Source organism: Lolium perenne, chromosome 1 (assembly GCF_019359855.2).
Source record: "Lolium perenne isolate Kyuss_39 chromosome 1, Kyuss_2.0, whole genome shotgun sequence".
NCBI classification, from domain to species: domain Eukaryota; kingdom Viridiplantae; phylum Streptophyta; class Magnoliopsida; order Poales; family Poaceae; genus Lolium; species Lolium perenne.
Genome location: NC_067244.2, coordinates 16,904,804 through 16,926,409, shown reverse-complemented (window position 1 = coordinate 16,926,409; position 21,606 = coordinate 16,904,804). Strand labels below are relative to the sequence as shown.

Sequence of the window (21,606 nt, the reverse complement as noted above, 5' to 3'; positions counted from 1 at the left end):
TCATGTGGTGTGCTGCTACGAGGCCTTTGTGAAAAAGCTCACCGTCCAAATTGGTGCTCCTCATCTCATCTCATCTGCCTCGGCGTGCCGTCTTAAAAACTGCCGCGTCTTCGACCGTCTTTTGACTGCTTTCTGCCCATCAAACGCTACCATGCCCTGCCTAGCTTTGCTTGCTCGCTTGCTGCTCCTATCATATCCCTAGCCTGTGGGCAGCAGATCAGATCAGAACACACCTTGGTTGAATTGAATTGAATGGATGGATGGGACGTCTCATGAACCGGAACATTTCTTGCCGCTTCTCCTACCTAAACATAGCATGCGGGCTGAAATCAGAGGAGCATCGCTATACACCCTCATGCCTAAACTTCGTTGCATATTAGTTAAAATTAAACTTTATAAAGTGTGATCCTATATATTGATAAAAATATAAATATATGCAATGTCAAATTAATAGGAGTATTAGAATGTAGGAGAATTGAACGGATGGATGGATGGATTATTCTGGACAAATTAGAATGTAGGAGAATATGAACATACATTTACATTCCTTGTTGCCTCTCCTACCTAAATGAGCAAAGAGATTCTGGATAAGCATATGACGGCTAAAATCAGAGGAGCATGTTAGCTAAATAAGAATGCACTACTAGTACAAACTACTTTTGTTAACCAATGAGCCAAACAGAAGTAAGATAATTCAGCACAGTCATTTCCATTTTCCTACAGATGGAGAGACAGGGCTTCCAGTGCCACCTCAGCAGAGCCTCATGCCCCTCTCCCTCAATAACTTCACCCATTACTGCCTCTCTGCTCTGCATTTGCATTTGTTGTGCTGTGCTGTGCTGTGCTGCCACTGAACTCCTACCAAACCAACCCACAACACAAACTCCCACAGCTGAGCTCCAACCCCCAAAACCCTACAGACCATCTCTCCACTCCACCCAAAACATTGCAGCAGCTCCCAGCAGTGGCAATGGCGAGGGCCCCGACGATGGTGATCCAGGACGACTACATCGACATGGACCTCAGCCCCTCCTCGCCCAAATGCGCGTTGCTGGAGTTCGAGTTCCAGAGCGGCGCCGGCGCCGGCGGCGTGTCCAGGCACGACAGGGAGACCGCCTACGAGTCCCCGGCCGACGAGCTCTTCTACAGGGGCAAGCTCCTTCCGCTGCACCTGCCGCCGCGGCTGCAGCTCGTGCAGAAGCTGCTGCAGGAGCAGCAGGTGCGCGTGCCGGAGATCAAGCCGGCGGCGGCGCCGCCTAGCGCGAGCGTGAGCGAGGCGGAGGACGACAAGGTGGGCGCCAAGAAGTACTCTTGGTCCAAGAGGCTAAAGCTGATGAAGCGGTGGACGTCGAGGGAGTACATCAAGTCCTTCTTCTTGGCCAGGTCAGGCGACATTGGCGGCGGCGCGGCGGTGCGGATGGGGAGCGTGCTGGACCAGGACGAGCTCTGCAGCCACCGCAGGTCCTTCTCTGGCATCATCCGGCGGGTGCGCCTGGTGGTGGCGACCAAGGCGTCACCCCCGGCTACCTCTCCCCTCTGCTCGTCGTCCTCCTCCTCGTCCGCGTCGACGCCGTCCTGCGGCAACCCGGAGGGGTTCTTCCTCCGGCCGAGGACGGCAACGCCGGTGCTCAAGCGGAGCAGCAGCGCCGGGTCGGAGGAGGGGGGCATCCACGGCGCCATTGCCCACTGCAAGAGGTCGCACCAGCAGCTGCTACAGCAGGGGCGGAGGAGCGCCAGCGGCGTCGTGTTCTACTCGCTGTCCAACACCCCTAGGATCTCCACCTCCACCTCTGTCGCCGTAACCGCCGCCGCCGCCGCCAGTGAGGCGGCGCAAAAAGAGAGGCAGGAGATTTGCAGGGGATGACGCCATGAGCTTTGACTGATCAAAGCAAGTTTTTTTTTCTTCTTTCTCTCTTTCTGGTTTCTGGGGCAGATGTTTGTGAAGATGAGCAATGTGTCTTGTGAATTATTTGTGAGGAATCAACAACTTCTCTGTGATTTTTTTTTCCATTGTTCTCCTTCACGTTTCTATCTCAATGTGCCTGGACCAAAGGATCTACTATTCATTTCCCAGATATATATGATCAAAAAAATCAAAACTGATGATCATCTTTGATTTGATTTTCCATGTACCACACTAAAGTGTTGTTGGGATTGTGAATGAACCATTGTCTGTTCCAAAAGAAAAATGAATGAACTATTGTGGGGGCCGTGTGTACTGTCGTGATGAATTGCGCAAGGGTGGCACTGACTTGGTGGCAGATTTGATTCCACTCAAAGTACACACTACCTCTTGAGACCTTGACCATACCTCCTGTCCAAAAATATTCGTTCCAATCTGGTTATAAATTGGGTCACGCACATTTCTACCTACCTTGCAGACATTGCCTCACACTCCACGTCCCTGCCAACTTCTGATCCACGCTGCGTCTCGCCATGCCTTGGCTTCAAAACAAACAAAGTTCGTTGTGAGATCCCACTCAAACGTTTGCTTTTCGTTGAGCTTACACAATCAGATAAAAGATTTCAAGGCAAGCATTGTCTACCGAGAACAAACAATCTTCTCAACAAATCATTTGTGCATTTCTGTCGTGTCCTGACAAGATGATCTACAGCTAGCTATGAGTGCTAGGGCAAGCTTTGATAGTACCTCTATTTTGTTTGCTGAAAAACATATCTGAATCGGATAAATCTGAAACAGTTGGAAGGTAGCATTGGGCACGGAGTCACTGGCAGAGCCACACAACACATAGGGTGGCCAAAAGGCGAGCAGGCTTGGGCGATGATTGCCCGGTTCCCAGTTCTCGCTCCACCATGGCTTGTCCATCTTGTGATTGGGACGTGTCATGGACCTCACGGTTCCCAGTGATGCAATGCGAGCACAACAACCACACCACAGGAAGGACCAGACGAGCACGATAAACCCACGAGAGATTCCCTACTTTCACCGCCCTGTGTCCTGGAGCGATGTAGCAACAGCATCTTGGAATTTGGATGGAGCAAACCCTAGTGCAACAAACGAATCTTCCCAGTGGCGACGCAGGAAAAGGTTTTACCTTTCTGTTGCTCGAGAGGAGGGGAAAAGGCTGGAGGTGAGAGAGATTTCCAATCGCAACAAACACTGCCTTGCATTGGTTCCTGCGCGCCCATGGCTGCTATCAGTCGTGCAGAATGATTGTTTCCTTCCGGTCTGGACACGGGCGAGAGAATGAGGCCACATTATCAGAGGGTGAAATCAGCATTCAGAAATATATACTCGTACTACCAACGATTGGTAGTACTGCTTGTGCGGCCATCGGCGTATTTGCAAACCTGAAAAATAAATACCAAGGAGTTTGACAGAGGTGAAGCAGAAGAGAACAATGGAATTACAGTTAGGCTGGAGTAGCAACTGGTAGGCCCCAATTGGTAGCATTGCATTGTAGTAGTATCCGTTGTATATTCTAGCAGTACAGGAGCAGGTAATTTGACTGATGAGTCAAAGTTATGGAACAAATACATATTATAATAGAGGTTTCACTGAACCAATGGACCAAGATATGGTTGTTTTTGCTCATGACAGTTGTGGGGTAGATCGACTAGTAGCACAGTGAAATGCAACTGCCAGGCAGGACAGGCTTCAAAGCTCCATGCAACCTACTTAGCTAATTTTATACATTATTGTTTACAGCGATGCCTGTTCCTTCTACAGGTAGAAAGACAAGGAATCCGACAAAACAGGATTTATACCTGTAGACAGGAGGCACCATCTATCTACACTACACCTGTTCAATTCCAAGATCAGTACAGGTTCCTATCTAAAACATACGAGTATATCAGTACAGGTTAATGTTTAGTAAGTAAGAGACAAGCCAAAAACCATACCTTGCCGGTTCCTGAACGATGTTGGTTTCCCACGAGTAATTTCCTGATTCCTGACTTCCTCCAGCTGCATACGCCAAGAACTGCATTCGGGCAGGCACCGGCCATATGTCACGTGTAGAATATACCAACCGGGAGCTCCATGATTGCTGCAATGCCATACTCTTGTTTCTCAATCACAGAGCTAAAAGTATTTTTTTAAAATAAATGCTATCGGAGTACCACACGTTTTGTCTTTCCTTGAATTGTAGAACCACAAATCCTTTGGCACAATGTTTCACAGATATTACGAAAAAATTACTTAAATATAAAATCATGAACGCAGAGAAGCATCATAAGCACCTGCTTAATATGTCTGCAACCTTCCTGCAATGTGGTACATAGTCTATCAACTGACAAGAAACCTAGATACCCAAAAAATGATCCGGAGTACACCTTTCGCTGCTCAGAGTGTCTTTTTTCATAGGAACTCAAGAGGCATGCATATGAAGACAAGCAAGCTAGATACAACAGCAAAGGTTGAACCACCATATTGAAGATAAATAAAAGGGTGTAAGCATGTTCAGGGTCCCCCCTTCATATGGGAAGCTGCTGCAATGGAGTCTCACTCACCAATTGACAAAATCGAATCACATTTTGAGTACAACAATCAATTTGACAATCATGCTCAAGTGTCTCGCTCACCACTTGGCGCCCCCAATGATCATACTGTCATGGTTTCAAGCTGTTGATACACGGTGTAATTGGTACTTGGTATGTTAATATTACAGCTGAAGAGGATGCTTTGCTTGTTTTCTAACATAAACGAAGAACACTTTGCATAAGGATAAATTTGCATAAATGCATATACTACTCAAAAGGAAATTAACCATGGAAGATCAACAACAGGTAGGAACACACTCAAGCATCATTGGGGAGGCTTAGCCTGACGACAATCTGCATAAATACAAAAAAAAGTAAATAACCAATAAAAAACTGAAGCAATTTCCTTACACTACTGTTGCATACTTGCATGTTACCTTTGTTTTGTCATTTGTACCAATATAGTCAGATAGCTTCTTGTCCATAGCTAGCTCTTTTCCAGCCCACCAAAGTTGTATGGTGTCATGCTTTTCATCTGAATATTATTACAAGGAAAAACTCAATGGCAGGTAGAAAATATCCGGTGAGAATAAATAAATTTACAGTCTAAAGAGAACATTGCCAACTTGACAGGTGAAACTAGTCCTACTTATGGTTTATGCGCTTCTAAAAGACTTCAATAGCTTCAGTGGAACTAGAAAATATGAAACATGATTGAGACTTATCTAGTGTGCAGTTCAGTCTTTCTCCCGTATTTACAGTACAATTTTTGGATGTTATCTCTGCTCATTTGTATTACCTGATTTTGAATGTTGCAGACACAATGCCCCCAAAGACACTTCGAGAGTATTAGCAGCTGCTTTTTCAATATTCTTGATATGTTCTCTTAGAGCACGAGGGGACAAGAATTTGTTATGCCGGACTTGTACCTGGACAAGATTCAGACAGATCTCAACATCTTCAACAGAAACACCCCAGCAACTTACTTTCTAAAAGTTGATGCACTAGCGATATTAGTTTCACATTCTACAACACAACAACCCATAAATATATTTTTTGTCTGCAATAAAGAGTGGGCGGGTTTTGTTTTCCTGTCTCGGCCTAGAAATACAGAGGAAGAATCAACAAATCATTTGGGCTTGTTTACAAACAGTAATCACCACCAGAATAACCGAACATAAAAAACTTACTGGAAGAAACAGGGTAACCATTACCAGGCCAAAACCAGACATCTTAACCTAGCCATTGCCGATGATCTGCGCCCTAGCAAAAGCTAGATTTCTATCATCCACATTTCATGAATATTAAAGAACTATTTCTCAACTGAACAATATCAAAGCAAAAAAAAATCCGATGATTTTCGCTCTTGAATATAAGTGAGGGCTCAAAGCCTGGAATATTGCATGTCATTTTTCGTTCTCAAAAAAATAAAAGAAGTCGAGGCTAGGAAAGCACCGCGGGTAGTAGCAGCACCGCTTGATTCGAAGACGAACAAATAAAATACTTCCATGCAATAACCAGTTCCAGCCCCGTTATGATCTCGGTATATAGTAACTAATATCAGTAAACATCTGCTAGTTCTTATTGAGCATCCTCAGCTTATGATGCAATAGTAGCATAACACCACTAGGCAGCAGTGCAGTAGTACTTGCCTCCAATTCCACTTCATGGAACTTGATTCTAAGGTTGGTTCACTCGGTTTCATGAACATTTATGCAGTTTGGTTCTAAGGTTAGTGTGCTAATCCAGTGTGTCTTCTGAATAATATTGATGGCATACCTGAAACTCTCCTTTATCGAAAAAAATACCTGAAACTCTCAAAGCTACTACAGAACATCATACACTGATGACTGATCCCATCCCCACATACAAATGACAGAACAGAAAGAATTCTGATTTGAACGCTCTGAGAATTGATTACACTCGCGAAATTAGTTTCACATCCCACAATAAAACAATCCTTAATGGTTTTTTTTTGGAAACTGCAGAGAAGGTGAACTTAATTTTAATTTCCTGATTTAGAAATATAGAGCAATTACTTCAGCTTGTTTAGGAACAGTAACCACCACCAGAATAACCAAACACAAGAAACTTACTGGAAGAAACAGGGTAAGGAACACCAGGCAAAAGCCAGCCACCTTAACTTAGCAATAGTTATTATGATCTGCTTCCTAGCAAAAGCTGTACATTTTTCTTGAATATTGAAGACAACGCTTTGAGCTGAACGACATCCAGGCTAGAAAACTCCGACAATTTCTCAAGTAAATAGAGGAGGTCAAGGGCAGGAAAGCACCAACGGTTGTAGCAGCACGCTTGATTCACAAACAAACAAACACATGACATACTTCCATGCCACTCCCATTTCCCAGTACAACAAACCCCGTTTTGATGCCAGTATAACAATTGCAAACAGTGAGCATTTGTTAATTGTTACTGAGCAGTCTCAGATTATCATGCAATGCAAATGATGTAGCACTAGCATAACACCACAGTGCACTTATCTCCAGTTCCACTCCATGGAATGGAACTTAGCTCTATGGAGTTTGATTCTATACATAGTGTACTAACCCAGTGTACTTGGTACCCAAACCCCCACAAGCAAAGACGAAACAGGAAGAAACATAGGCATCTGACTCCAACAGCTCGTGAACCGAATCGAGAAGCTTAACTACCTTGGATGCGTAGGCCTCGGCCTCCGACAGAGCCCTCTCGAGCTCCCCGTACGCCGCGGGCGCGTCCGCGCACCGCTCTGCAACGGCGACGCGCGCGTCAGTCTGATTCGATCCGTAACCAATCCACGACTACGGCGGGTAACGCGACGCGGCGCAGAGAAATTCCGCTCACCTCGGAGGCGGCGGCAGAGGGAGAGGACGCGGGCCTGGAGTCCGGCGGTGCCCGCGAGCGCGGCCGCCACGTCCGCGACGGCGGCCGTGGCGGCGCACTCGTGCAGGAACTCCGCCTCCGGCGACGGCGACGGAGATGGGGAGGAGGTCGTCCACTTCACGTGCAGCACCACCATGTCGAATGTCGTGCGCTCGCTCGCTCGCCGCGAAGGTTCTAGAAGAAGCGTCGGGCTTCCCCCGGCTTCGGGGAGATGGCGCGGCCGACGACTGTACGGCGCCGCGGTCACGTGCTCCGTTGCCGGGAGCTGATTGACGCCGTCTGATCAAGATTGGACGGCCAAATATTCAGGGCATCTTTATGTCTGCGCGGAAAAAAAACGCGCTCCAACAGCTAGACGCAAAATGATCGCAGCGCCGCTTTAGCCTCGGTGACCCTCTCTTCTCGTTTAATGCAGAGAAACAACTGAAACATTGTATTTCATAGGGGATTAGAAAGCCACGCATGCCTTCCAAGTTCCAACAGCATCTAAGATCATCTCCACTCGTCTTCCATGTGGACACTGACGTAGCCGTTTTAGACCCATATAGGAGCGCCGATGGTAAAATAAAAATAGGGATCGGGTGCCTTCCAGTTGCAGTCTCTATATTAGAAAATTTTAAATTTTTAAAATGTAACACAATTCATAAAAGTAGTAGATTCATAGATAGTTCGGACATATTTGGCCAATATTTCTACAAATTTAAAAATAAATATTTCAAAAAACCTAAAACTAGTAACCGATGTTGCCCCCATAGCCGCCACTGCCTAGGCCTAGGCGGCAGTACATCGCCGTCGTGTAGTCGTCATCCTCGTCGTTGGGCTCCTCCTTCAGCTGCACGAGGTAGCTGCAGCCTTGACCGACGTCTCCGCGCCTCCTCCGCGGTCTGCTGGACTAGCCATCGTCGTCATCGTCCAGGTTGACGATGAGGCTGAGGCGACGGTGGCGCTCGTTCTTCGCGCGGCGGTGATCCACCACACTCCAGGCCTTGACGAATTCGTCCGTCTCCTAGAACGACTCCAACTGGGCGCGGCGTAGTCCCGGGAACTCCTCGGGGTCGTCGTCCGCTTTGATGATGGATGTCATCGCCTTGTACTCTAGCGGCGGCGTCCACTCCCGCTTGACAAGCTAGAGCTGGCGCGGCGGAGAAGGGTGGCACCGTTCGCGGATAACGACGCCGACATGGCAGCGCCTGCGAGGAGGCGCCTCCTCCTACTCGTCCTTCACCGTCGCCAAGAAACGTGGCGAAGGCGTGTTGTCCGGCGAGTACCTCGCCGGGGAAGAAGAGGAGCGCGAGGAAGACAACGACGTCTGGCATCGCGTCGTCCACCTCCCTTGGCGGCATTTGCAGCCTTTGACGAGCGCAGAAGGCGAGGAGGAAGACGACTCCGCCAACACTGAAGCCGGTTCCACGGCCAGGAGGCATTTCCAACGCCTTCTTTCCGCTTCGTTCCCGCCAACACGCGGCACCCGCTGCCCTCGCTAACTTCCCTTTCTACTGGGTTTAGCCTAGGGTGTTGGACGGAGAGTTGGGCTGCGCCTGCTGAAAATCAAATTTGGAAACCGTGGTTGAGTGCAAATTTTGACGCCAGCACTCTCTAAAAGGCTATAGAGGGCCTTTGGGGGGAGGACGGGTGGAGCTAGGCTATGTGCACGTAGTGACAACACTTATGCCTTGTCAGCTTGTCTGTTCACTCTTGCGCTCGGGTGGCGTGTGTGTGGTGTTATCTGTTGGGTGTGTGTGTGTGAGGAGTGTGTAGCGCGTGAGTTCAGATACTACAAGATGTACTAAGACCAGGAAAATCTAAAAAAAAAAAAAAAAAAAAAAACTTGTCTGTTACTCTACTCGTCATCTCACTGGAATCAGGCTGGGGCCCACCTTGCGGGAGGCAACAAGAGATATCACAATATTTTATGTGACTTAATCATTATAATCCTCCAAGGTATTATGGGCATCTATATGGGTTCCTCATTTTTCACCTTTAAAAAACATCACGACTGAGCGAAAAAAAAAATCAGTAAAGCCTCCTGAAGATTGTCATGAACATATTCTGAAGTATACACATGAGATGTCAATTCTGTTGTCACACGAAACTAGATGATCTTTCTTTCAGTAAGATAAGCAGCATTGCTCCTTTTATTTGGGTTCTCCGAGAGGGCAAAGAGAGCTCTAAATGCAAGCGAGGAACCCATGTAAGTACCTAAAGTCACCACTAAATAAAATTCGGGTGACGATTGCACTAAGTTGACTCAAGTATCGCGGCCTGCTGCTTGTATCCCTAGCTCCAGGTGCCGAGGATAGATGGTGCTGTGTATTTACATGGACATGTTATCTTTGCCGCTCACTCTTTGCTTGTGCCGAGGGCCAGTGATTTCAGTTCCGGCATCAGCCTCTCCACCAGATCTTCCCTCCTCTCCATCAACCTAGCCGATGTGCAGTCTTCATCCTGCAGGGCAGAGACACGAGACAATGCGTGATTGCATGAACGAGCACCGATCACACACGTTCATGGTTGTTTGGTTCTTTTACAGTTCACACATTAAGGAGCAGCAATGTATTCGAAACTGTTGATGTGGACTTACATCACCCGTAGCAGCAGCTTGTATTGCGAGAACTTTCACGGTTGTGCTGTGATAATCAGTCAAAACCTTAAAGGTTGAAGCTGGCAGCTTGTCCTGCGAAATGGAGGATATGGATGATCAGGCAGATTATAGATTTTGCTACAATTAACAGTATTACCTGAAAATGCGTAAGAAGCCAACATTATAGACAGATCCAAACATCCTATTTATGTATGTCCTACGACATAAGAGGCTAAGGTGCTATGACTAGAACGCAGAGGACTGCCGATCAGGGATCCAAAAATACCAGCAAAGAATTTGGTGGTTACCACTGGTTTCTGGAAATACTGGCAAGGTTTGCAGCTGCAAACTACTAGTACAGGAAATATAACATCTCCTATGCCGTTTCAACAGATATGAACAATTCAATAAAAAGGACAAATCAAAAAGCACCGGCAACAACTTTTGAAATCAGTCAGTTTCAGACGACTGGAGGACAAGCTGGGGAAAAAAAAAGGCAAAATCAAGGAAGGAGTTTATTGTTATAAAAAGATAGGATAAGAAGCATGACCAGGCAAGATTCTTCTGATAGCTAAATGACACATGTACGAACTAGCATACCAGACAAACAATACAAAAGAACTATGACCAGGAAAAGAATTATAGTTGCTAAAGAATAAAAGCTTCTATCTAAACCAAATGAATTACTCGTATTACTAAAACCAATGAAAATCAACAATTACCTTCAGTATTGTGATTACAGCACCAACAGCCCTTCCAGGTGCCTGAAGAGCCTTATTGTATGCCTGGAAAATTTCAAACATGATGTTTCTCAGTTCAACCTATACATATAAATAAGCAGAGTATTTAAAGAAAAAATAAAACAAGTATTTATTTCAAGCAGACCTGAAGAAAAAGTAGAGCAACAACTTTTGGTAGGAATGAAACTGGATCACTCTCTGAAGAAACTTGTGCTATCAAATCCTTCAATTCATACAGGAAATTAGGGTATCAGATAATTAGCAATATAGTTCAGCTATAAAGAAACTTAGCATGACAATTAAACAATGAATTCCTTTTTCAGTACAACTATGATGTAATGAACATCAACATTTTCACACCAAAGTACCATACCAGACTGGTCTAAGGATCCTGGTATATTATCATGGTGATTTTGACTTGCATTCTGCTATTCCATACTTTCACTACACTGGTGCTTAAAAAGACAAGGGACAGCATATTTTCACTGAAACAGTGATCATACAACAAGACACCAGGATTTGAAAAACTACTACCAGGATGGTCCTGGACTTCCGCTTACATTATGCTATTTTAAAGGGAGTAGCAAATTTACATTGGGGCATTATCAAATACTCCCTCCGTTCCCTTTTAATTGACTCTGATTTAGTACAAAATTGTACTAAATTAGAGTCAATTAAAAGGGAAAGGAGGAAGTAAGTGACAATACTGCTAATATATACTCATTCCACCAGACATCAGGATTAAAGGGAACTGTTTAACCTAAACCAGCAAAAATCAAATCTGTCTGGACCGGTTCAAGAAAGTCAGTTCTCACTGGTTTTCTAGTACTAAATCAGAGTCAATTAAAAGGGGACGGAGGAAGTAAGTGATAATACTTCTAATATACTCATTCCACCTGACATCAGGATCAAAGGGAACTGTTAAACCTAAACCAGCAAAAACCAAATCTGTCTGGACCGGTTCAAGAAAGTCAGTTCTCACTGATTTTCTAAACAATGTGGTACCCTCAAGATATCAAGACATACCTTGCGGTAAGAATGCATCATTGACCGCTCTAATCTTTTATCAAGCTTCTTAAATGACAAGCCACTGAAAAAAGAAGAGTAAGCACTTCGGTAATCCAGCCAGCATGGAAAGCAAGTAGTACAAACACAAAATGTTACCTTTCCTCTGCTGTATCTCTTAAGGCATCCAGAAATGAATCAAACCGCTGTTGTGGATTACAAGGGAAAGGTTAGAAAGAGCTACAAAATCCACTTATCTTTGTAGTTAGCATCTCAAAGACTCAGCAACTGTCTCTTGTTCATTTATGACTTAATGTATGCTTTATAGATAACAAAAGGTTCATCAGTCACATGCTTAGGAGTTAGGAAACATGCAAATTTTTTGAACTAACAAATAATAACAACTAAGTGAATATCCTTCTGATGTAAAGTCTTATATCTGAACTAGTAAACCCTAGTTTGAATTATATATGCTTCCGAAAAAAGAATTGAATATATAATATCAAGAAGAAATTCAAAATTATCTTGCTGTGCCAATATTGTTTAGGGCATCTGTTGCATATTTATTTTACTTAAAAATAGAGGATCAAATAATTGGCATCATAGAACATGCAGAAAATTAACATGAAGATGGTTGCTGGGTTAGTCAACAGAATGCCGGAATGTTTCTAAGGATATAGGCAAGGCATAAGCAATTATGAATGTTGTGTATGTACAATATAGCATCTTGCCAGTCTGGTGACATAAAGCATGAAGCTTCACAAAAAGAACTTCATCTATACTAGATTCAGTGCATCAAGAAAGTTGAGTAATTTATCATGTGAAGCGTCCAAGCATGTAATCTACTCCAGAGATCCAGACTAGAGTTTTTCTGTGGTATGTCAAACTGTTAATTGCTAGGTGCTAGCATATTACCACAATTTAAGCTGTTAGGCATACTAGATTGAGAAGCATAAAAAGACAGAACTAAGGACTCCCAAGTCTTCAATGAATACATCAAACATTATTTCTTCGTTAAAGACAGACCTTTCCCTCCAGCGCTTCGACTAAAGCTTGAGCCTTTGATGACAATTGCCCAGGAAGATCCTTTGCCTGGAGTTTTTTTTGCATTTACAAAAGAGAGCAATCCCGCAAGGTTAAGCAAAATGACATTTTCATTCAGGATTAACACAGGAGAATATATTACATAATAGATGGAATGAAATAAGTTAACTGTACCAGAAAAGTACGGTCAGTGGTGCTTAATTGAACATGTTGTTCTTCACTGTCTTCAAATTCCATTCCACTCTTCAATTTGTTGTCCTTATCCTATAGGTAGTTAAGTGCAAAGTACAAGCACTAGTCAGAGAAGTAGCTTGCAAAAAACTTTTAAATGATTCAAATTTGAACATTGAGCTATAAGCTAGTAAATGATTCCTAGTTCACCCCACAGGCCACAACAAGCATCACAAGTAGACAAGTAACACAGTCGGGGTTGCATGTTATTTGAAGTGTTCTGTTGCAAGCGCAAAACTAAAGCAAATAAACAGATACATCAAAACTATTTATTAATTACAAACTTGCAGATAACCACACTATGTGAGCTTATAGGAGTTACCAGAGTAAGCAAAATCTTGTCCACTGTTGGTGTGCCCAGAGTTCTTAGCAGATGCTTGTGTAATATACCCTGGAAACAAGAAAACAGATCAAGAAAAAGGACCATAAGTAAAGGCTGCTATATTGTTGAGTAGCGAGCGATCTTGTGAGGATGATGCATATAGCAACTCACGGAGGTAGCAGGATCATCCTCAAACACATCCAGAGCTTTTTCATAGAGTTGCATATCCAGGACTGCCTGACGATGACAAAGAATAATATTGAGAAAGGCTACATTATCTAGCACATCATAAGAGAAATGCAGGCAAGCAATTTAAAATTGACTAGAAATAACCAACAATTCAAAGGAGGATACCCAGAAACTCAAAAAAGCAACTATATTACAGCAAGAAAGCAGACGTAGATGGAATACAGAATACCTCATCTAGCTGCTTTTGCAGATTATCAAGCACACTCCGCCTCCTTTCAGCATTTTCTGACAGCATGGTGTTCCTCTTCTTCTTCCAGGAGTCAATAAGCATTGGTCTCAGGTGAGATGACAATAATTTAATGGGGTTGTTGAAGTCATCTGAGCCTAATGTCAATTTAAAAGTTAGGAAATTTGTAGATGTGCAAATTTAACTAAATAAAAAAAGAATGATGTCAATCTTATTCAATTTAATGACCTGACAACTCTTCTAACTCTGGAGCAACAGCCAAAACCTTTTGCTGTATCAATTCATCAGGAAAGATATTTGTATTCTCCTCTTTTGGTTTCTCTGATGTTTTTTTACCACCACGTTTGGCATCACCTGAAGAACCAGCATCCTTGTTTTTTCTATGAGATTTCTTGCCCTTTACAGGGATAATTTCTTCACTGTCATCATCCTTTTCAAGTGATCCACCTTTGGCAGACCCTGCCACTTTCCCTCTTTTCTTCTTTGGCCCTCTGTCTGATGAAACACCAGTACTAGTAGTACTACTGGTGTCATTATCACCAATGTCTTTTGTGTTCGAGTACTGGGCAGATGTACTCGAATTCATATTCATGGGGTTTCCTTGATCAGCAATATGTCTAATACCAAAGGAGTCAATCTCCTTCTCTAGTCGATCAAAAATACTCTGAAATGATTTGAAAAAACAGACACGTTGCACTCATTTTATAAGATATAATGCGATGGTGCAGACATGAGTGCACGAAAAACTAGCGCAGGTTAAAAAAAAGGCTCTGATAATTCACCTTAATGAACACATTACTGAAGACACATGATTCTCCAAATATCACTGCTTTAGAAGACTGCAAAGAAATATTTTAATGTGTGGCCATCATGAAAAATACACAAACTCGACTACAAATGCACCAACCTTGGCTGCTTTCTGAAAAGATGGACAAAGGGACAATATCTTGGTTGCATCAGGGCCACTGATATACGATGGAAGGACCGAAAGAGAATCAATCCTGAAACAAATAAAGGGTATATTTAGCAATGTACACTTGAGAAATGCTTAACTTAGCAGCAAAATGGATTAGTAAAGCTAATTAGGGAAAAAAAACAAATACTATACTTATGTTATACAAATTGTTGAGATGCTCTGGGAAGTCTCAGCTACTTCAATGAACTAATGCTACTAATTAACCAAATTTATATATCCTATTATCACTTGACTGGCTTATCCCTTTGCTCCTCTACTCTGATATAGGCCACAATTCATAAATCATACACCTGCCACCTGACATGACCGGATGGCGTGCGTAACTGTGTGTGGGCAAAAGGGGGCGCTGGGAGAGCGAGAGAAAGTAGGGACTTGCTTGTCCCTTGTTGATAATTCCATCCCCTTATAGAGCTAAAGGTGGAATTCAGACAACCTAGTCTCTTTTGCACTGAAATCATCTTTAACTCCAGAAGTCCTAACTTAATGGGCAAGGAAGAGGATGTGGCCCACTTAGGCTGTACTGCTCTTGGTTTGTGAACCAACATGACTATCAGAGAGACAGAGACAACTGAGAGACTCAACTTTCGGGGATAAATCATGCATGCCAAGTTAGGATATCATAGCTCAATTAAGCATTCAGGAGACATGAAGTCAACAATACCATTGTCCATTCTCGATTGCGTCACCCACAGCAGCATCTAGCATATCGACAACTGAAGGATGAACAAAAATAGCCTCCAGTGCAATGCCATCTGGATATCTGGCCTGTAGAAGATAACAAGATAGTCAATATAAACACTCACAGACGGAGCATTTAAATAGTAAAGGAATATTGACAGCTTCAAGTACCTCCAAGTACTGCTTAGGCTGAGGGATTGCAAGTTTCTGAAGCACTTCGTAACCAATATAAGAGTTCTGTACAGAAAATGAAGATCGCAACAAACAGAAGGAGATAAGGCATCACAATAATTCAGAGTATGTGATCTGAAAACAACAATTATCATGCTAAATATCAGACAAAGATATTTCATATGATGCAAGAAGATATGGGAGTAAAACTGTGTGGATGTGTGTGGAAGAACTAGATCAGTAGGCATACAAAGGTGCACATGCAGCAGTTGAGATCTTGTCTAGGTCAATAAACATGTGATTCTGCAAAGCCTACTTATGCTACTAGCTGGACATTCTTTGGTTTTAAAATGTTACAAATTTTAGGGATTCAAATGTAAGCTCGAGATGCCCCAACCTGTGAAAAAAAGGCATCAACGCTTTCCTTTTGAGCATGCGCAAAAACCTAGCAAAGGAAACAAATCACATCATCAAATATAGTTTTGAGAATTCAGAATATAAATTGAAATGCAGATCTTACAGCTGGTGTCCAATTTACTCCCGCACGGAGAGACCCAAGTACAGCACCTTCTTTTAGCAAGGCGGCAAAAATGGACTGGAAGAATGAACCTTCCACCGAAACTCCATTAGAACCGTGCATTTCTTGGAGCTGTTGCTGCAAGGAGTTCCAAACAGATGGCAAGTTTGTCGGAACTGTTATACCCCTTGCCGCACCACGGACCATGGCAGTAATCCGTGAGACATATGCTGGAGTGTATAGCTGGCCACCTTCCAGCCTTCCCTTCACCTGCAAGGATTTATTATAGTGGTAGTACCATATCGGTTGAATGAAAGCAGCTAAGATAACAAACATGAAAGCATGAGATAGCAGACTTACAATAGTTCCAAGCCGGGGCTCGAGGATATTGATGACCAGCTCCGATCCAATGTGTAGCTGCGCAGCAATCTCAGCCAAGGCAATCTGGCTGCGCTCTTGCAACTTCTCGTTTATCTCTTCTGTCACAGTGTCCCAGTAAGACTGTGACATGATCTCACCGTTGATCAACATCAGGGCCGGATCCTCCGTGACAACCTTTTGTGCCTGCCTCTCAACATGGTAGAGATCCACCCCCAGGATATCTGATAAATCGACTAGTGATGCGCGCCCTCGATTGTTGATCTCCAACTTGATCTCATGCTTCAGATGGTCCTGCCACACCAGAGATGAGCGCAGAGATGGCGGATTAGCTCAAATATGCACATTCTTAGTTGGGCAAGGGCGTTAAACAGAACTAACGCAGATAGACTACTGCAGCAGCTTCTATCCATATATACCATAGCAATTTCTAGACAAGACTCGGCCGACACTCTTATTAAGCCCGGGGTATTCAAACACGCAATTGAGTCAAAATCTCTCACATGGCTGACTGCATATATGGGAAATTGCCGGGGTAGAACAGTTTTCTCTCCTGAACTCTAGGGCAACTCGACAAGGTTGGAAGAGGGACTGGAAACAGATGTACTACTAAACCTAGATCAATTACATTCCAAGAACCACACTAAAGGACTATGCAATTGGATCAATTTTGCAGGAATGCTCGAAACTTAAAGCATCCTACAGAAGTGATACCTATTTTTTTCAGCCGAGTAATTACAGTAGTAGGATATAAACGAAGATGAAATAGTAGTACCGATGATTTCATTCAACGCGGGGTCCATAATTCGAAGGACTGACACCCGAATCCAGGCTGAGTCCGTTACAGCAGAGATTACTACAACCCCGAGGTGAATCTGGTTCCGGAGAGACTGCAAGGGGATTGGGGAGTAACTACTAGTAGAGGTGCAAGCGGGCACGCGGAGGAGGGGGAAGGGGCAGGGCGGCTTACGGATGTGATGTACTCCTTGCCGGAGACGGTGTGGAGGAGCTCGAAGTCGATGAGGCCGCGCTCCTGCAGCTTCTGCACCAGCTCCACCACGTTCCGCTCCGACAGGCGCACGCTCGACCGCGCGCTCTGCGCCGCCTCCAGCTGCCGCTGCAGCTCCAGGAGCTCCGCGTCCATCGCCCCTCCCTGCGCCTTCGCTTGCGGTGCGATGTCGCCGGAGACGGGGAGGAGGAGGGGACGGTGCGCCGAGATCGATCGAGCCGGAGTTGGGGGTTGCGCGATTCGACTTGCGCCACAGAGCCTCGTCGAGTTGGGAAAGGGTCCTGTCTACTGACTGACAAGTGGGGCCTCGTCCTGGATGTGGAATTGTGGACATCTCATGGCATCTCCGACGACCCGTGCGTCCGGATGGGTCGAACAGGACAAAACCGCGGCCTAACGCGGCCACCCATCGCAAATGCGGATGGCCGCGGTGTCCGGGATGACCCAAACCCGACCCAAATCTGGACCAGGTTTGCGTAGTCGTGGATGGCACGCGCCGTCAGGTCGCGTCCGCCTGCTCGCATCCCTGGGCCCAGCTGTCGGTGGGAAGCCTGCGTCATAGTAAATGTGAATTGGGAGGGATCTGTTCCTGCGTTGATGGGGGCTTTCGCTCCCGGTGCCAACGACGGCGAGGCGAGCAGCCGCCGTCCTCCGCCGGCGTTGAGGGCTGGGGGACACCGCGGCGGTCTCTACATCGGAGAGGCCGCCCACGTCGGCGCGGCATTGGCGCAACCCGCGCCGCTGCTGCCGAAGCCAGAGGAGGAAGACAACTCGAAGATGCGCGCCGCAATGGGGATGTCCAAGGCGGAGAACGACGCCAACTGGCCGCATCTCGCGGAGGTCATCCGCACCTCCGTGATGGAGGAGGAGGCCCGACGGGAGGTCGAGGACGTCGAGGCTTGGGCATTGCTCGACCAGGCCCGCCGGGAGGAGGAAGCGAGGCGGCGGCACGAGAAGGCCAGGCGCGTGGCGGAGCAGGAGAGGCGCTAGGAGGTCACGCGCCTCGCGTGGCAGGAGAGGCAGCTCCGCCTCAGGGAGGAGGCGGAGCTCCGGGCTGCTGCGGTGGAGCAGCGGGCGGCTCCAGACCCCCACTCGGCCTGGGAAGAGGCCCAGTGGTCGCCGTGGCCGGAGTCCCCGGCGCGGTCGAGCCACAACAGCGCCTTGCCGCCCGGGGACATCGTCGATGCCCACGACGACGAGGCCCACAGGGACTAGGCGGCGCTCCGGTGGCCACCTCGTCCTCCTCCAAACCCTATGATAGGGTTTTTTTTATTTTTGTTAAGTTTAAAGCCCATATAGAGGGCTTTCTTTTGTAGTTTAAATTTGCCAAAATAGGGTATATAACCAAAATAGGGAATATGTTTAATGAAATATGGTTAGGTTTAATTGTTTTCGTTTTTTTCTTCTTCTTTTTGTTTTTTTTTTTCACTTATGTGATGCATCCGCGCGTTGGGCGCAGCGTGCGACCCAAACGGACACGCGGAGGCGGGTCGCTGTCAGCGTGTCCGCGCGGCCACCCAAACGACCTAAACAGACGGCCCAGCGAGTCCGTTTGGATCGCCGCGTTGGAGATGCCCTCACATCTGGTATCTTCTTCCGCACCTGAAGGAGCATACCTGGTTGTATGTATCCGTAGTGTGAAAACGTACTTTGCAGCCAACAACAGGAATCCAGTGAGCCAGTGACAGTGATCTGCGGCACATCGTCCACGCCATGGCGAGTGCAGCACCGCTCATAGGTCTGATTAACCGAACCGACCCCGTATATATCCCTTCCGAACACGTCCTCAGCACGTGCCTACCACCAATCAAGCAATATTTGTCGCTGCGTTGCCCCTTCGGGTCACAACATTGTCACTCTTGGTCCACGCTACTAACTTCCAATATGCTTTCCTAGGCGTGTACTCGTCGGTGGCCTCCAACCCCTGCACTAACTCGCGTATTGCAGCTATGAGCATCGTTGCATGCACTCATCTTCGTTGTCTCCATGCTACTACCGCGCCGCCCCCATCAACGCAGGTCGCCACGTCTTTGTCACGCAGTTGGGTTCTTCCTCGTCCACTTTGACATGTAGAGAAAAATTAGAACTGACTTTTTAGTTTGAATGATGAAAACTCATTTTAGTCCGTCTCGTCATCTTTTGAACGAATGAGCTATGGTGTCTGGTGCATTTAAACCATTTTATTCTGATGTGGCGTCCAACGGTGCAAAAGAAGCCAAGTCATCATCCGCACCATCGTGTAGGTGTAGGCGTGTGTTGCAACCAATCTTAATTAACATATATATGCCTAGAATTCTTGCTGCTTAACATGTTTGAATATTGCAACGAGTATAGATGATTTTTTACAGCATGACAGTCGAGATGTTGTAAAACGCATGAGAGAAGCATCCAGGACGATGACTAATAGAAAACTTTGTTTTAAGCAAGGGCAAAAGCTTTGCCCAGTTTTAGCGAGTAGAATACAAGGAAGTAAAAAAAAGTGCTCTTATTACAACATCAAATAATCTCGTGGTATCAAAGAACTTAATCATTTCGTGCCGGCCAAAACCCAAAGGTTTGGATCTTTCCAAGGATCGCCGAAGGAGGGGCATTGCGCTTGTTCTAGATTTCCCAAGAACAACAACGATGATGGAAGCTAAATCTTTACACTTTGTCATGATGCTCCACCAAAAGACAGATAGTGTGCGTCGATCATGCTTGGGGATCAATGAAGTGAAGCCTTAGCCAATCCTTGATGAGCCCCCAAAGTCTCACGGTCAAACCAATAGGTGGTCCAACCTAATCTAGAGCTTGCCTTCGGACAGAGATTTGATGCACATTGGCACCAGTGATCTTGTTTTCTAAATAAATAAAAAATCATATTTTGGAGTTTTAAAAAATTCTGAAGAAAAATCTCCATTATAGCCAATAATGTATCCCACAACCGTGTAAAATATCAATTTGAAATACATTATATTTTAAGCTACACAAAAAAGACAAAACTGCAGATCTGAGTAGTCATTTTCAAATCAACAAAAACATGTCAGATTTTGTTATTTTTTTACTAGCACAAAGTAAAAAGAATTTTGGGTTGAGATTTTCCATGATTGTGAGATGTATTACTGTCAATATACAGAATTATTTTTCAGATTTTTTGATAACTAATAAACGTTTTTTAATTTTTTTAAAAAATGGCGAAAGCACTGAAGCTCGGGAGCCAAAAGCACTTTTCGCTTGCCTTCATGTTATAGTACCTGGAGAAAGCCTCTGCTGGAGTGTCAAGAAAATATAGTGTGGGATTAAACTTTACATGGTAAGCCTCTCTGGAGTGTCAAGAAAATACAGTGTGGGATTAAACTTTACATGGTAACTTGGTAAGCCCACCGTCCACCCCGCCGCTTCCGACAACACTATTTCACGGCTCGATAGGTCATTCCCGCATGATAGGGGCTCTACTGCCTTGTTTGCCATCAGGCGCTCTATGTCAGCTCGATGCCACATGTGTATTTACCCTAAGCCTACTCTTAAGAACGTTTGTGCTCCATGCTTCCAGTATTTCTAGGCAAGCTCCATGCCTCGGTAATTAGACCTAAGCCTACCTTAAGAACGCTTTGCGTTCAAGTTCTACCGGTAGTTATATGAACTACCTGATAACGATCATGATAAAATAGGTACGATGATCTTAATATTTCTCTGAGATGCGATCGCAGGCTCGCAGCTGGAGTTGTACTAGTAATACGCCATGCTATAAAAAAATTATAGCACCGTCCGATGTACATGATGAGCCTGTGAACTGTTCATCACGGTATTGTGAAGTAAACTTTATTATCCAACGACGGTGAAATGGAGCCACGGTACAATGATCTCACACTCACATCAGTTCGCCGCTGCTCTACTAAAATATAAAGGGTGCATGCACGTCGCGCACATCACCATCACGCCTGAGAAGGCACCGGCGGCGGGTGGTACGGCGGCGGTGCGGGGATGCTATGATGTATCGGGTCCGGTCCGGAAGGCACTGGCCTGGGGGCGACCTTGATTTCCACGCTCGCCTCCTCCACCGCCGAGGGAGGCGGACAGGGAGGATGATAGCTAGGATCTGGCAGCCCTGGAATCGGGAAATAGCAATTGGTCGATCGCCGTGGTGGCGGTGGGGAGTGGAGGATTGGCAGGTCACCGAAAGGGGAGGGCGGAGGAAAGTGGCGCGCCGACA

The 21,606-nt window shown here is 45.4% G+C and overlaps 3 protein-coding genes across 4 annotated transcripts; 1 reads left to right on the top strand and 2 right to left on the bottom strand.

The window, feature by feature from the left end:
* The first annotated feature begins 791 nt into the window (after positions 1-791).
* LOC127343071 (probable membrane-associated kinase regulator 3) lies at positions 792-2,010 on the top strand. The gene has a single exon (XM_051369151.2). It carries the CDS (start codon positions 971-973, stop codon positions 1,862-1,864), a length of 894 nt encoding a protein of 297 aa, XP_051225111.1. The 5' UTR covers positions 792-970; the 3' UTR covers positions 1,865-2,010.
* A 2,466-nt stretch (positions 2,011-4,476) lies between these two features.
* Positions 4,477-7,617, bottom strand: LOC127343082 (uncharacterized). The gene is made up of 5 exons (XM_051369163.2): positions 7,288-7,617; positions 7,116-7,192; positions 5,243-5,372; positions 4,881-4,978; positions 4,477-4,797 (listed from the first exon to the last, which is right to left on the bottom strand). The coding sequence occupies exons 1-5, from the start codon at positions 7,460-7,462 to the stop codon at positions 4,762-4,764; spliced, it is 516 nt and encodes a 171-aa protein (XP_051225123.1). The 5' UTR covers positions 7,463-7,617; the 3' UTR covers positions 4,477-4,761.
* Positions 7,618-9,323: 1,706 nt separating this feature from the next.
* Positions 9,324-17,722, bottom strand: LOC127343090 (E3 UFM1-protein ligase 1 homolog). Of its 2 annotated transcripts, none has more exons than XM_051369181.2 (20): positions 17,376-17,722; positions 16,388-16,699; positions 16,031-16,297; positions 15,908-15,955; positions 15,511-15,576; positions 15,323-15,426; positions 14,593-14,686; positions 14,468-14,524; positions 13,914-14,349; positions 13,668-13,816; positions 13,421-13,486; positions 13,250-13,318; positions 12,871-12,960; positions 12,679-12,744; positions 11,812-11,858; positions 11,674-11,737; positions 10,793-10,870; positions 10,630-10,692; positions 9,908-10,000; positions 9,324-9,771 (listed from the first exon to the last, which is right to left on the bottom strand). In XM_051369181.2, exons 1-20 carry the CDS (start codon positions 17,547-17,549, stop codon positions 9,667-9,669), a joined length of 2,448 nt encoding a protein of 815 aa, XP_051225141.1. In that variant the 5' UTR covers positions 17,550-17,722; the 3' UTR covers positions 9,324-9,666. The 2 variants fall into 2 exon arrangements, with proteins under 2 accessions (XP_051225141.1, XP_051225134.1); XM_051369174.2 differs by having other exon boundaries at positions 13,668-13,822; positions 17,376-17,721.
* Positions 17,723-21,606: the final 3,884 nt, after the last annotated feature.